The sequence below is a fragment of the Medicago truncatula genome, chromosome 2, assembly GCF_003473485.1.
Source record: "Medicago truncatula cultivar Jemalong A17 chromosome 2, MtrunA17r5.0-ANR, whole genome shotgun sequence".
NCBI lineage: Eukaryota > Viridiplantae > Streptophyta > Magnoliopsida > Fabales > Fabaceae > Medicago > Medicago truncatula.
The window spans coordinates 13,709,689-13,724,776 of NC_053043.1; the positions used below are offsets into that span (position 1 = coordinate 13,709,689).

At 34.3% G+C, this 15,088-nt stretch overlaps 3 protein-coding genes and 1 long non-coding RNA gene across 6 annotated transcripts; 1 reads left to right on the forward strand and 3 right to left on the reverse strand.

Moving 5' to 3' along the window:
- Positions 1-1,740: 1,740 nt before the first annotated feature.
- Positions 1,741-3,854, reverse strand: LOC25488049 (uncharacterized). 3 transcript variants are annotated; one of them, XR_005644089.1, is made up of 4 exons: positions 3,782-3,854; positions 3,634-3,707; positions 3,448-3,543; positions 1,741-3,359 (listed from the first exon to the last, which is right to left on the reverse strand). It is a non-coding gene; the product is annotated as an uncharacterized lncRNA (long non-coding RNA). The 3 variants fall into 3 exon arrangements; XR_005644088.1 differs by lacking the exon at positions 3,782-3,854 and having other exon boundaries at positions 1,741-2,098; positions 2,887-3,359; positions 3,634-3,732; XR_005644087.1 differs by lacking the exon at positions 3,782-3,854 and having other exon boundaries at positions 3,634-3,732.
- A 5,620-nt stretch (positions 3,855-9,474) lies between these two features.
- On the forward strand, positions 9,475-10,223 carry LOC120578159 (uncharacterized). Its single transcript, XM_039830437.1, has 2 exons — positions 9,475-9,717; positions 9,801-10,223. Exons 1-2 carry the CDS (start codon positions 9,649-9,651, stop codon positions 10,134-10,136), a joined length of 405 nt encoding a protein of 134 aa, XP_039686371.1. The 5' UTR covers positions 9,475-9,648; the 3' UTR covers positions 10,137-10,223.
- Positions 10,224-10,428: 205 nt separating this feature from the next.
- Positions 10,429-11,778, reverse strand: LOC112419129 (uncharacterized). The gene is made up of 2 exons (XM_024776117.2): positions 11,703-11,778; positions 10,429-11,599 (listed from the first exon to the last, which is right to left on the reverse strand). Exon 2 carries the CDS (start codon positions 11,261-11,263, stop codon positions 10,643-10,645), a length of 621 nt encoding a protein of 206 aa, XP_024631885.2. The 5' UTR covers positions 11,264-11,599; positions 11,703-11,778; the 3' UTR covers positions 10,429-10,642.
- LOC112419348 (uncharacterized) lies at positions 11,456-14,418 on the reverse strand. The gene is made up of 4 exons (XM_039830962.1): positions 12,847-14,418; positions 12,608-12,758; positions 11,703-12,505; positions 11,456-11,599 (listed from the first exon to the last, which is right to left on the reverse strand). The coding sequence occupies exons 1-4, from the start codon at positions 14,416-14,418 to the stop codon at positions 11,456-11,458; spliced, it is 2,670 nt and encodes an 889-aa protein (XP_039686896.1).
- Positions 14,419-15,088: the final 670 nt, after the last annotated feature.

Genomic DNA, 15,088 nt, shown 5'->3' on the forward strand with positions numbered 1-15,088 from the left:
ACTTGTGCAACACACAAAGGTAGTTTTATTATATTTTACCGAGTGTGATGCTAAAAAACTTCTAGTTTGGACATATGGGGGTCTTTCGTATACCATTTATAATGAGCTTAATGGTAGCATAAATACACCAATAAGCTATTCGAGTTTGACAACTTTTGGATCATATTGAACTGCAATCTTATATACTCAGCATTCATTAAAGATAAGGTAATTTTATGCATGATATACTAGGGTTTACTTTCATATCAGAATAAGGTTTATTACTATATTGTCTGATAGATTTTGTTGGAAATTCATATTGATTGAGTGACAAAAAATAAATTACAAATTTTTACACCAACATTCAAATTCATATTGTAATTTGGAAAAAGGAAAGCAAAGTTTCTTCTTGAGAGAGTTTATTTTGATCCAAGGTCAGGATGATTTTGTAACATTGCAAAATTTTCATATAAGATTTCATTCATTTAATTTGGAAATATTTACAAAAGATAAATAAAACCAATTTCCGCATGATACAACTATTAGGGTTAATTATTGATATGGACAAAGATTCCTTCCGACTATGGAATAAACACATTAGTATAATCAAGAAATTGTGTTGGATGACGACAGAACAAATTATAATTTAACTTCGTCAAATCTAATTTAAAAATGATCTCATAATATGAGTTGTAAGCAATCACTCAGTTAAAATATCACGTTGGATGAAAATCGAATAACCTAATTTTAAACAGAACCAAATCGAATTTAAAATACATCTCAACATTGTTTAATTTTCCAACAATGGTCGAAATTCTTGACTTTGTACTGATACCACAAACTAAATAATAAAAGCATTCATAATCAAGAAATTCAACATAGAATCGAACAATATCAACCAAATAAAACTTTGTGGAATATTTCAATTTTAATATTCATTTAGTCATGATAAAGATGGTGAAAACTATACAAAAGAATGAGGAAAACAAAATGTGATCACAAAAATAAATGAACAAAAAAAAGTGACCTTATCAAGTTTAGCGTTGACATCATCTTGAAACTGGATATAGAGGTTTAAATTTTCAATTGAAATTGGGCATGAAGGGGGTTGATGAGGGTTCACCACCATAGTTGGGAGTTCAAGATAATAGTTTTGTGTAAGTGTTATAAGGTATAGTCTTATATAGCTTGCAATAGTGTTGGACACTTTTATTAATTGGGAGCCCACCGTTTGATTGAAATTATTAAAAGTCATAAAAATGACGGTATATCCGGTTTTCGTTGTTCTCCAATGCGCTTTTTCAATTAAAAATAAAAAGCGCACAGGAGAACAACGTAAACCGGATAAACTGTCATTTCTATGGCTTTTGATAATTTCAATGAAACGGTGGGCTCCCAATTATTAATTTGGTTAATTAGAGCTCCAACCATCTAAAAGCCACTTCAAATTGAGACATGATAAATCGGGTTTCAATAAAACTGCATCGAAACTAGATATTTGCCCGTTTTTGCTTTAAGGTATCCCTGATCGAACATGTTAAAATCATTAACCGTCCCAAAAGGAGACAATCAAGATCCCTACTGTATCTTTAAGAAAGTTTTGAAGCACACTTAAATGCTTATCTTACATCATATATGAATTTATATATTTATTTTTTAGAAATTCGTTATCTGACCCAAAAACAAATTAAATCGGGGGACCAATATCATAGTCCACCGTTTTCACAAAACTGTATACAAACTAGTATTGATAGTATACATTAAATTATGATTTACACTTCATTGTGGTTAGTTAATGAAGATCAACGACGTTTAATAGTAAATCATACTATTCTATCAGTCGTCAACCATGTCAAATAGGTTTCACACAACATTATACAATGATATGGAAAGTAAAGGGACTATACTCACATGAAGACCACCATCGATCAACATCTGTCCTTGTCCGAACATTGATAATGTCCACATCCCAAAACTTAAGTTCTTTGCAGTGTCGAATTGCACCATGCCAACAAATTTGGTTCTAATTCCTGAATATGTTCTTTTTAATAAACCTTCATCTTCATACTACTCAACTAGGAAACAATCTCCCTCTTTAGTTGTCCCACACTAAAACAATCTAAACATCCAAGAGGGCAAATTACAATTTACATAAAAACTTAAATATATTAAAACAAACTAGAAAAGTATAATCTTGATTATTCCTAATTTTCTTTCCTAGTTCCATCATCACTATAGATCAGTGTATTGCTACACTTTCTGGGAGTGTCGTATTCAGCCTGAAAACTCTCGTTCTGATACAACCACACTCTAACTTTTCCATCAATTAATGTAGAAAATAAAAACTGCAAGAATATGATGTCATGATAACTATATGTCAAGCATTCACCACACCATATTCGATTTTCATGTATATTGAAAATCAAAACAATCATGCCGTTAATCAAGTGTAATGATAAAGAATTCAACATTGGAAGATGCCTCATAATCAAATAAAAAAAAATACACAATGTGAATTTAATGAGGATATTTCCCTTCAAAGATAAATATCTTCTCTCCATTCAAATCCCATACCTTTTTTTTTAAGAGAAAAGATTGTAAGTGAAAAATAAATCTCACATCTCTAACTTGTTTCAAATCTCATACCTATATGTATCACTCTTCCAATATTAATATTTAAAGATACATTCAGATATTACAATTTACTATAGACTAGGAAACTTCACTGTCACCTTAATTAACATATCATCTCCACAAGATTCAATGCATAGCTGATTTTTCGGAAATGAAATTCCAAGTCATTAACACCACAATCATGACCTTAAGATGCGAATAGATTTGAGATTTTAAAAAAGAACATTATAAATGGAATCTTTACTAGCTTTTGTGGAGAAATGAAATTCATACCATATAACCTTTAAGATTTATAGAATCTTGTTTTGTAGCTGAGTTGTGCTTGATAATAACTTGGCTAAGCTGGGGAACATAATGTCCTGAAACAAGGAAAACCAAAATTAAAGAACTCAAACATTTGACATGATAAGTGTCCTTATCTATCTCACCATTTCTCCAGATGGAAGTTCTTCTGATCATACTTCCAAACCCTAAATTTCCCATCAACCGAAGTTGAATATAAAACCTGCAAGAATACGATGTCCTAATAACTATGTCAAGTTCACTACACCATATTCGACGGTCATGTATATTGAAAATAAAATTAATTATACCGTCTATCAATTGTAATGATCACAAAATTGAAAATTAATTATGAAGGTGGAAACCACCAAATCAATTAAAAAGAATATACGCAACGTGAAGAGGTGGTGAGAGAATAATTTAACCTGGATATTTTCCTTTGAGTGAGGAAGAACCGAATAAACCTGTATGTATCATTCCCAATATTTAATAATTAAAAATACATTCATGTAGCTACATACAATCTTATTATAAATTAGAAACTTTTGTCACCTTAATTAACTTATCATCTCCACAAGTTACAACACATAGCTGATTTTTTTTAAATGAAAATGCTAAGTCATTAACATCACCATCATGAGCATCAATCTGTAATAATTAAATCAAGACATTATTAATCAAGAGTTAAAAAATTTAAAATTGTATTAGATTCATCTGAAAAAAATTATTTCAAAATACCTCCAAATGCTCTTGTAGGCCATTATGAACTTGATAGGTATATAAATGAATCAAATGTTTTGCAAAAGCAACCCCTGAAAAGGAAATAAAATATCATAAAGCATTAACAAAGCAACAACATCGGAAATTTTTTTTTTACAATATTTACCAATAAAACACGCATCCGGCTCCAGGATCACAATTGATGGATATCCACAATTCTTTCAAATTCACAGCCTGTTCAAAAGATCATTTTACTGAACTCCACCATAACGTAAAGGATCATTTTAAAGAGTATTCTTTGAACAGATATGCATGATCCATATGTAATTATACAGTTGAATAATTGAATATAAACCTGAAATTCCACCGAACAATTGGAAATATTCCATATTGTAAAAGGCTTTGATATCAGCCTCTCTCGTAACCTTGCTTCCCAAATTGAAATTTTTCCATTTTCACTACCAGCTGTTTCAATTAAACTTTATAGGTCAGTAAAATAACTAATCAAGTTTCTATGTAACACAAACAAGACATGTTATTTTTTTTTAATTTACCAGCAAATATAGAATGAATTGATGGATGAAACTCCATGTTTGTAACAGTTGATCCTTGATGTAACTTGCAAACAATAGTTGTAGAAAGTTCATCAAACAACCAAGGCGCTGGTTGAGATGTAAAGGTATATGCAACTTTCACAGCCTATAATGAGTTGTCAATATAGCAATGCTATTACAAATAATCAGAAAAGAAAATATGCAAAACTAATATTCAAGTACCTCTTCAACTGATTGTGGATCCTGCAACCGTCTCATTTTGTGATCCATCAGTTCAAGAGTATTAAGTGTTATACCTCGATCTGAAGGACCAGACAATGAGGAAAGCTGCGAGCACAGCAAGTGATTGAGAAGATGGGATGTATTTTTGTGGGGACGATGGAATTCAAGGGTGGCCATCACCAGCATCTGAAACACCTGATTCCAATAACAAGGATCTTCTCTTCAAAATATTTCAAATTTAACAAGAGACTAGATTCTTGCTCCAACCTAGACACACACACACACACACACAAAAACACAAACAAAAACACATTTTTCCAATATTAATTTACCATTCTTGGTAATTATTCACCATGCATGTTAAAAAAAACTGAAGAAAAAAAAAAACAATATTTAAAAAAAAAACAAGAAGATGATATTTGAATTGGCAACTTCTGCTGGGAGGTAAGGTTTGGGAACCAGCCGAATACGTGAGGGAGGAATGGGAGGGTTGCATCAGATATTGTGAGAGAAAATCGAACATGGTTAGTGATAGAGAGAAACTTCTTGGAGACAAAAGAGAGAGGCTCAAGGTAGCGCTTGTCGTGGATGAGAAATTTGAAGACCGATTCCCAACACTCGACTGGTAAATGTAAATCTGCGATTGTTTATGCGGGAGAAACAATTAGTTGTGAAGATTTGAGAGAGTTTCTCTTTCGCTTCATCGTTGTTTGATTGGAGCAATCTCTGAAGGAATGTATTTGAAAGGATGTAGGTTAGGTTTTGATGCAACTCAATGTAGTCAAAATTGTACAGTGAGTTGCATATAAATCTAACCTAAATCCTTTCAAATACATTCCTTCACAAACTGCTCTAGACAAACTACGATGAAGTAAAAGAGAAACTCTCTCAAATCTTCACAACAAATTGTTTCACCCACATAAACAATCACAAATTTACATTTACCAGACAAATGTTGGGAATCGATCTTCAAATTTCTCTTCCACGACAACCAACGCTACCTTGAGCCTCTCTCTGCTGTCTCCAAGAAGTTCCTCTCTATCACTAAACGTCTTTGATTTCCTCTCACAATATTGATACAACCCTCCCATTCCTCCCTTGCCCATTCGACAGGTTCCCAAACCTTACCTCTCAGCAGATGTTGACAATTTTATGTGCTGAACAGGTATGCTCGGTGAACAAAGTGTTGATGTCAAAACTGCATTTAGGAAATTGTCAACTTTAGCTGATGATTAATGAAGCTACAAATGATATAAGATATTTCAATAACAGAAACTATTTTAATTATATTATTGTGTAGAGTTAAAGCAATGTGTGAATGGAACAATCACATTAGAAAATTTAAACACAAAGTTGTAATTTATAACCCTTAACATAATAGAAAGGTACTAAAGTTGATCTGCAGTTAAAGAAGTTGACACAATTGGCCAAAACACTGATCAAATAACAATCTTGTGTGTTCTCCATTTGCTTTTCTCATGTGCTTATTTTGAACTACAATTGCTATTCTAGCTAAAACTCTAATTACCGTTGATTAAGTAGTTGTCGCAACCGCAAGGAATTCAATGAAGGAGACCTCAATTTATCATTGAAGCAAGGATTGATGTCAATATATTTCTTGAGCTCTGCAATCAATAGGATTGTAGATGTTCTACCATCTACAAACTGTGATAAATGTTCATTCTATCTACATGTAAACCAAATCCATATTTAAAATGCAACCAAATTTTAATATATCTTCAATCCTAATAGTCAATAACATCATACAAGAAATTTAGAAAGTAAATATTTACCTAATATTTTCGAGGGTGATAAGATTTGCTAGTTCCTTGTACAAACCCTCGTTAAATGTTGTAAAGATTTTCAAATCTTTCACTAGAATTTCAACTACTGTCGCTATGTCATTCCTGAGCACAAACGAGATCATTTGAACATTAGAAAACACAACAACTATATGATATTCTACAAACATTATTAATATGCAAAAATAAATTCAAAGTTACAGCTATTGCGGTGCGGGTACTAGACCAAAATCCAAGCAATGAAAGTTCAGTGGAATAAAATATTCTAATACACGTGAACAAATACTTGTATAAAAAAGCATGAGGTGTATAAATAGAGACCTATTGTTTATGATACAAGAAGTAATTATGAAAACCGTAATAACAAAAATAATTATAATAACAATGATCATAGTTAGGATATTTGAACAGCTATTTAACAAGCTGAGGTCTTGTTTGTTAACGAAATAATCCAGACAAATTGCTCCACCAACTTAACAATCATGCACCACCACTAATAGAATCAAGAAAGAGCTCTCAGTTTGTCAATCCTTACTGTGCCGACTTGATAAGTTTCCCTGTGTTGAGTCAAATTACGCCGTAGGCTCCACTCATGGAGGTGCCCTTCCGTCAATTCCTCTATGTTTCAGCCTTGCCAATAACACTATCATAGTTCTGAAACCAGGATCTGGGCCAAACCAAAATGGTATTTAATTGCTGAAACCACATCGTAGAATCAATTGAAGCTGCGTTTGAGTACAATTCTCCTCAATATCATGAATTGTGACTGCAACAATTTATTGTAACTACTATTTGAAATCCTAATTTTAATTTAGATTTTAAATAGAGTTGTGTTGCTGATCTAAGCCACGACACAACAGTTTTTTGATGTTGTTAAACTAAAACAAAAGTTCAACTGCGGCCGCTTTTGACTGTGATTCTCGAAAATATCAAAGATCGAGGCATGAGAACACTATCCTTAATTATGCTTGTTCAACAAAAAAAAAAAACACTATCCTTATTGTGACTATAGTTTAAAACGTTAATGATATATAATGATTTCAGGATGATGATGATAAAGATGAAGAGAACTACCTGTCCAAGGCTTCAAAATACTTCTGCTTCCTAATCTCAAAGAACATATCAATCGAATGTCGATTATTATTATTTTTTTATAGTAGACCCATTGACATATTTCTCACACTCATCCAAATCCCCAGCAAGGATCTTCTCTTCAAAATACTTCAAATTGAACAAGAGACCATATTCTTGCTCCAACCTAGACACAAGCACACAAAAAACACAAACAAAAACACATTTTTCCAATATTAATTTACCATTCTTGTTAATTACTCACCATGCATGTAAAAAAAAAAACTATATTTCAAACAATAAACAAAAAGATCATCTTTACTTGTGCATGGTTTCCTTCAAAAAGACAACTTCTTAATTTTTTGTAAACTGTGAACATGCTCAAACTGAATAAGAGGGAATCAAGGAAAAGGACATAGAAATGCTTTTCATGGTGGTGTTGAATGTGGTTCACCTGACAAATTTCAGCATCTTAACCGTATAAATATGTCATTAAGACCACCATTAAGACGCTGAAATTTCTCAGATGAACCGCATTCAACACCACCATTAGAAGCAATTTTGTGTTCTTTGCCTTGATAACCCCTTATTCAGGTTAAGCATTTCCACATTTTCCAACAAAAAAAAAGTTGTTTTCTCACACAAACAATCATTCCATTTCAAAGAGTATCTTCCACGAATTGTTGCCAACCATCGACAAAGTAAACAATATCATCTCAATTTTACATCCCTGAAATCGAAGAGAAGAAACAATGTTTAGTGTGAAGGAAGAAGAAACAAAAAAGTTGATACACAAAGAAAGGGAACTGTGTTTCTCGATATGTTTTTTTCTTCGTTTCAGTGTTGTTTACGCTTGTCATTGTATTTATAAGACAGCCTTTCAGGAGGACCGCGTCACCTTCATGCACATTTGGAAAAACAAATTAATTTTGATTATTTTTTTTGCTTAGTGATGTGTTTTGGTTTGTTCATACAAAATTATAATTAAAAAAGAAAAAATTTGATTTTAAATATAGACTACATACTCTGTCAATAAAAAAAAAAAGACTACATACATTCACCAAAAATAAACATAGACTACATACATTCACCAAAAAAAATATAGACTACATACATTTGATCTTTTGTTTACTCTTAACAGCATGTTATATACGTTTTTTTTTCTAAATGGTAATAAATGTCATATACCTAATTCACACAAAAAATAAATGAAAAGCAAATGTATTAGATTTTAAATATTGAGTACATACATTTGACCTTCTATTTACATTTAATGTTCCAAAAAAAAATAGACTACATACATTTGATCTTTTATTTAAACTTAACTATATGTCATATACCTTTTTTTCTTAATGACAATAAATGGCAGATACCTAATTCACACAAAAAATTGAAAGGCAAATGTATTTAATTTTAAATATCGAGTACATACATTTGACCTTATATTTAAATGTAAGGCTCAATATATTGAGATCCTCTCCATTTAACGAATTGTTTTTGGCTAAAGTGCAAATTTCGCTCCCTAAGTTTCAAAATGTTACGATTTTGACCCCTTGTTAAAAATATGATAATTTTTCCCTTAATTTTACAAAACGTTGCAAAGCTCTAATGAGAAGACGCCACGTGTCCCACATCAGGGGGCCAAAATTGCAACTTTTGTAAAGATAGAGGTTCAAAAGAGCTTATTTTCCTAAAGATAGAGGGTTAAAAGAGCATATTTACATACAGTTAGAGGGTCAAAACAGCATATTTCCGTAAAGATAGAGGGCAAAATTTTCATTTTTTTTAGGCTTAAATATGTGTCCAGTCCCTGCAAATAGGCCTCAGTTGAATTTTAGTCCCTGTACTTACTAATCCTCCCAATTTGCCCCTGCAAATATTAATCACTTAAAATTTGGTCCTAATTAAGAAATCTTGAGTACGTGGCAGGTGATTAGCGACGTGGCGCTGATGTGGCATGTAGTGACTGGAATGTGTCAGGCTGACTCAGATTTTAGGAGGCGAACTTCCCATTTTGCCCTTAATGAATCCTGAGAACGGGAAAAGACCATTTTGCCCCTGTCTTCCCACTTAAATCTTCCCTCTCTTCTTCTTCTTCTTCTTCTTTCACGGCTTCTTCTTCTTTCTTCTTCCTCCATTTTCACAAAAACCCTAATTTCACCAACCTATTGTTGTTCGAATTTCTCACCAAATCCTTTTGCAATAATCAATTCGTCACCTCTAAATCCGCTTTGCTTTGTTTTTACCTCCAAAAAATGTCGTCAACTGCAACTTCCACCCAAGACTCTTACTCAATGGGCTGGGTAACTTGTTATCGTAAAGACCCACCTGAAGAGATGCAGACCTCGCGTGGAATGCTTCCTGTGTGCTACTGTCATTAACCTATGGTGATCTACATTGCAAATACTGTAGAGAATCAGGGGCGTAGGTTTTGGAAGTGTCGCAATTGGCAGGTTAGTGTGTTCATAATGCTTATTATGTAGTTTTTGTAGAATGAAAATTAATGGGTTGTTGGAATGTTGTTCATGATGCACAGAAAGCAAGGAAATGTAACTTGTTGATTTGGGATGATGAACTTGGTCCTTCTACGAGACCTTTTGTTACAGTGTCAGCTACTCCATCAAATGCATCAATTGAGCAGCCAAGAAAAGAGTCGTCGAAAGCGGTGGTCGAAGAAGTTAAGCAGGGAATGTCAAATGTGGAGACTAGATCAGAGAAGTGTAACTGTGCAGAGACTTTGCAGGGAATGTGGGACGGGAAGAAAGAAAAAATGAAGATGAAATTGGTGCAACAAAAGAAGAAATTTGACTGGTTGAAGTTGTTTGTTATAGTTAGCTGGGTGTTCTTTGTGGTATGTTATGCAAAGAAGTAGTGAGTTAAGTGGAGAAGTTGGAATAGGATTAGTAATGTGTTTGTGGTAATGTAATGTGTTTGGGATTTAGAAAACAATGTGTTTGTGTTTGTGATGTTTATGTAATGTGTATGTGTTTATTTGAACTTGTAATGTGATAATGTGTAATATGTTGGTTTGGTTTAATGAAATGTGATCTTATGAATTAAATTTGTTTGTGATTGAACCTGTTGACATACATACATCATATGGAATTAGGAAAGCATAAATATTTTACATCAATAATAGATGATGTCAACATAGAAGTTGTTCATAACTTGTGCATAAACAAGAATTACAACCAAAATACTTAACTAGAAGACTTAAAGGGTGTAACCCATAATCTGTCAACATTACTTGGACTTAGCCAAGAATTACAACCAAAATACTTGACCACAAAATACTTAACCACATAATACTTAACCAAAATGCTAGGCAGAATTCCATTCAAGTTGCATACACAGTTAAAACCAACAAATTAAAACACATTAAACATATTTTATGGTGTCAACTTTTCTAAGGAGGCCTAAATATGATCCAAGCTTTGCCTCTGGGACAACTTTGACAGGGGGATCAGTCTCCTTCTGAGCATCAGCATTACAATCTTCAACTATATGAATTGGGTCATCCATATTCTTTCCTGGTCCCTTCTTGTTAGCATTAGTTCTCCAAACATTCCTACCACTTCTCCTCACTTTACCTAAGCCATGCTTCTTACCTTCTGACTTTGATTGTCTTGGTGCTTGTGTTGGTGCAACAGATGGTTTGGGTGGAACAGATTTTAGGACAGGTTCACAAATAGTTTTCACAATGGTATATGGTTTAACAAATGTTTTTGAGTGTGTTGATGTGTTTACTGTTGTACTCACATCAACAGATGGTTTCACAGTTGTTTGAGATGTGTCAGTAGTCTTAACATTGGTGTAGACCTTTGCAGTAGGCTTAACAATGTTAACTGTGTTTGGGTGAGCTTGTACAGATGTGTTGACTTTTGCAGATGGTGCTACAATTGTTTTTGAGCTCCTACCAGTGTGAACTGTGGTGTGTATTGATGCAGTTGGTTCAATGACAGTTTGTGTTTGTGTTGGTGCAAGTGGGTTTGTTCTCATAAATGCAACAGGTGGTTTGGGTGGTTGTTTTGGAGGGTTTACCTATTTTGATGGGTTGCATTTAGGAAGTCCCTTAACAAGTCTTCTCTTCTTCTTGACTGGTTCAACTTTCTCACCCATCATAGTACTTATAGATCCCTGACTACTTTCAACTTGAGTTTCCTGAGATACTTGTGCTTGCCTTTGAGAAACTTATGCTTGACCAACTTCAACTTCTGCTTCACCTTGACTGACAACTTCACATTGAACCTGGCTTGTGCCCTCTGCTTGCCCATAACTTTGTACTGATTGCCCTTCATTCTCCTCTTGCCTTGTTGTTGGTTTAGGTGCTTTCCTCTGTCATTTAACATTAAACATAGTATGAATTAGTAAACAGTTAGAAGATAATGAATATAATTATTGTTAAAAGTTGAATCTAATGAACAAAGTTATATGGTACCTTCCTCTTTTGTGCTTCAGGGTCAACTGTTTGACTCTTGCATCCTCTTGCATTGTGCCCAAATTTGTTACAAGTTATGCATCTGTAGCTTGTGTTTGCTCTGCTATACTTGCCTTGTGTTTGACTAGCCTCACCAGGCTCCCTCCTCCTAAGCTTCTTTGGTCTCCCAGGCCCTTTTTTATAAGTTGGTGGAAGCATCTCCTCACATTCCACCTCAGGCCACATATCTTGTCCATTAATGGCACTCACATTATGGTTGTTACATGCTTCATATGTCTTTCTAGAATAACACTCATGGACATAGTCTTCTGGCCTTCCATCTCTCTTACCTATGGCTGCAACTGCATGCCTACAAGGTATACCTACCAACTCCCAAAAATTACAACTACATGTCCTATTTGCAGTGTTTACAGTAAACCTATGTCCACCACCCACCATTTCAACCTCAAACTCATCACCTATTCCCCAAGTTGCTATCCAGTTTCCAGATCTTTGAATCTCAGTGTTCAATCTTTTCCTTGGCATAGGCATGATATCACCTTGCCAGTTACTTAACTTATTCCTAAGTTTTGACATCCTATTCATGAGGTATGTTCTAATCCACTCTGCCATTGTGAGGATTGGCTTATCTCTAGCTAATAATATAGTAGCATTAAAAGCCTCTGAAATGTTATTCATTAATACATCACACTTAGGATAATATGAAAATGCATGCTTACACCATAATTTAGGATCATGTCCCACTAGCCACTCCCATGCTTTCACATCCACCTTTTTCAGCTCTTCCATCTTAACATTCCAAGCTGTGCAGTAAAATACAAACATATACAGATTCAGTCAATCCCCTTATTAGTAAAACTCAAATAATGCAGTAAAACTTAGGATAATATCAGTTAAGCTTTTACCTTGTCTATATGTAGCCTTTGCTGCACCCATCATCAAATCCCTTATCAATGTTCCTCCTCCAAATTTTTTCTTGAAATTGGCATATAGATGCCTAAGACAGTACCTATGTTCAATTCTATCAGACCATTCATCAAACACACTCATCAATCCCTGAATCATACAAACAAATTAAGATAAGTTAATCATAAATAAATAAATAAAACACAGCTCCAAATTAAGTTAAGTTAATCATAATTACCTTTTGTTGATCTGAAATAAACACCCATCTTTTGTTTCCAATATCTTCAAGCAGTAAAGTTAAAAACCACCTCCACGTCTCTTTGGTTTCATTCTCAACAACTCCAAATGCTAATGGGAAATATTGGTCATTTGCATCTCTTCCAACAGCAACTAATAATATACATCCAAACTTAGTTTTCAAGTGACACCCATCCACTCCAATAAATGGCCTACAGCCAGCCAAAAAACCTTGCTTGCAACCATAAAAAAAAAAGTAAAACTTGCTAAATCTTGGTTGATTTGTTATCAAGGTTCTCTCAACATTAAGCTTGAGATTATTCCCATTACACACCCTCTTTAACTCAGTTGCATACCTCCACAGTAAACTGTATTGTTTCTTTGCATCACCATCTAATATTTCAGTGGCCCTCTTCCTTGCACTCCAAGCTGTATGAAATGATACCCCAACAGAATACTGTCTCCTCAGATCTTTCATGATATCTTTGACCTTTTGTTCACCACTACCCCTCATTTTTTCCACAACAATATTGGTTAACCAATTTGCATTGGCATTAGAGTTATCTAGTGACCTACCACATGTGTGGTCCACACCCAATGTCTTTATTTTATATGTATGGCTGTTAGCCACTTTGCTGCAGTGGGCCACATACTTGCACCCCTTGTGCTTATCCTTACACTCTACCCTACACCTTTCCTTGTCATTTTTCACAAACTTAATTTGATATCCATTTAATACATTCCACTCCCTCATGGCCATTCTGAACTCTGCAATTGACTTAAAGTCCATACCAACTTTGAATTTAAAGGCTGGTGTTAGTTGGCTCATCTTAAACACATCTACTCTTGGTCCCCTTTCAGATTCTGACTCATCAGGGTCATCTGAATAAAGCTCATCACTTTCATACTCTCTCTCCCACTCAGGATCATTATCATCTTCTTGTCTGTCAACCATTGATATTTCCTTGATTTTTGGACCTTTTTGAACCATTGGTTTCACATCCATTGTAGTTATATCATCTGGTTCAAACCCATCATCACCCCCCAATGCTCTATCATGCTCACTATCATCAAAATATTCACCATCTGACTCATCTTCACTGCTCCCTGACTTCTCATCATCAGAACACACCAACACACCTTTTCCTTTCTTATCTACCTTTTCCTTCTCTACTCCATCTCCATTTACATCAACCTGAGAACTTTGTCCAACTTCCCTATTAATAACAGTAACACAGCTTGGAACATCCACCAACATACTAACTTCATCAACATCATGTTCTACAAACAAGTTAACTGGCTTGTTTACATTCAAAGCATATTCCTTCATCTCACTAACATCAGCATCTACCTTAACAACCCTAAAGTTTACTTCGTAATGAGGCATCCACCATAATCTATATGTACCATTTTTAATACTCAAATCTTCTTCTACATACCCACTTAATTCAAAAAAACTAAACTTATCAGGGTCTAAACCTTCAAACCTTTTTACCTCCCCTCCTGTATAACTTATCAACCAGTCCCTACTAAAACAACCTCCATAATGACAATCAACAGAAATAGTACCCATACCTGTACAAAAAATTGCGAAAACAACATTTAGGGTTTTGAAAATGCGTTAAACGGAACAGGGTTTTTAACATAAATATACATGTTCAACATTTTGGGTTTTGTATGCATAAATGGAGCAGGGTTTCCAACAAATCAAACACGATTTCATCATTTTTTACGGTTTTTATTTCAAAAATTTAGTTTTTAACACAAGCTTCAACCTTTAGGGTTTAGAAATTCCAGAAATAAAACACAAACACACCTGCGATAAGCTTCCAACACCAGCGAAATCGTTTGCACCGCAACTCCTCGCGAAATTGTTTTCACCACCGTAGCGCGAATTCGTTTTCTCCAATCAACTTCGTTTTCTCCAATCAACTTCGTTTGTGACCTTCTGATTCTTTGGTTTTCCTGGGTTTGTAAATCGTAACCCTAATTTTGCTAATTTTCCCCCCAAACCGTGTTTCAGATACAAATGAGAGGGAAGTGGGAAGACAGGGGCAAAATGGTCTTTTCCCGTTCTCAGGATTCATTAAGGGCAAAATGGGAAGTTCGCCTCCTAAAATCTGAGTCAGCCTGACACATTCCAGCCACTACACGCCACATCAGCGCCACGTCGCTAATCACCTGCCACGTACTCAAGATTTCTTAATTAGGACCAAATTTTAAGTGATTAATATTTGCAGGGG

What these genes read in the sequence shown, in the direction of transcription:
- LOC120578159 (XM_039830437.1), top strand. Translation starts at nt 9,649, where the DNA reads ATGGTGATCTACATTGCAAATACTGTAGAGAATCAGGGGCGTAGGTTT. An exon ending in GGAAGTGTCGCAATTGGCAG is followed by an intron (nt 9,718 to 9,800) that starts GTTAGTGTGTTC and finishes CATGATGCACAG; the next exon opens with AAAGCAAGGAAATGTAACTT.
- LOC112419129 (XM_024776117.2), bottom strand. Translation starts at nt 11,263, where the DNA reads ATGAGAACAAACCCACTTGCACCAACACAAACACAAACTGTCATTGAA.
- LOC112419348 (XM_039830962.1), bottom strand. Translation starts at nt 14,418, where the DNA reads ATGGGTACTATTTCTGTTGATTGTCATTATGGAGGTTGTTTTAGTAGG. An exon ending in TTATTTCAGATCAACAAAAG is followed by an intron (nt 12,759 to 12,846) that starts GTAATTATGATT and finishes TGTATGATTCAG; the next exon opens with GGATTGATGAGTGTGTTTGA. An exon ending in CTGAAGCACAAAAGAGGAAG is followed by an intron (nt 11,600 to 11,702) that starts GTACCATATAAC and finishes GTTAAATGACAG; the next exon opens with AGGAAAGCACCTAAACCAAC.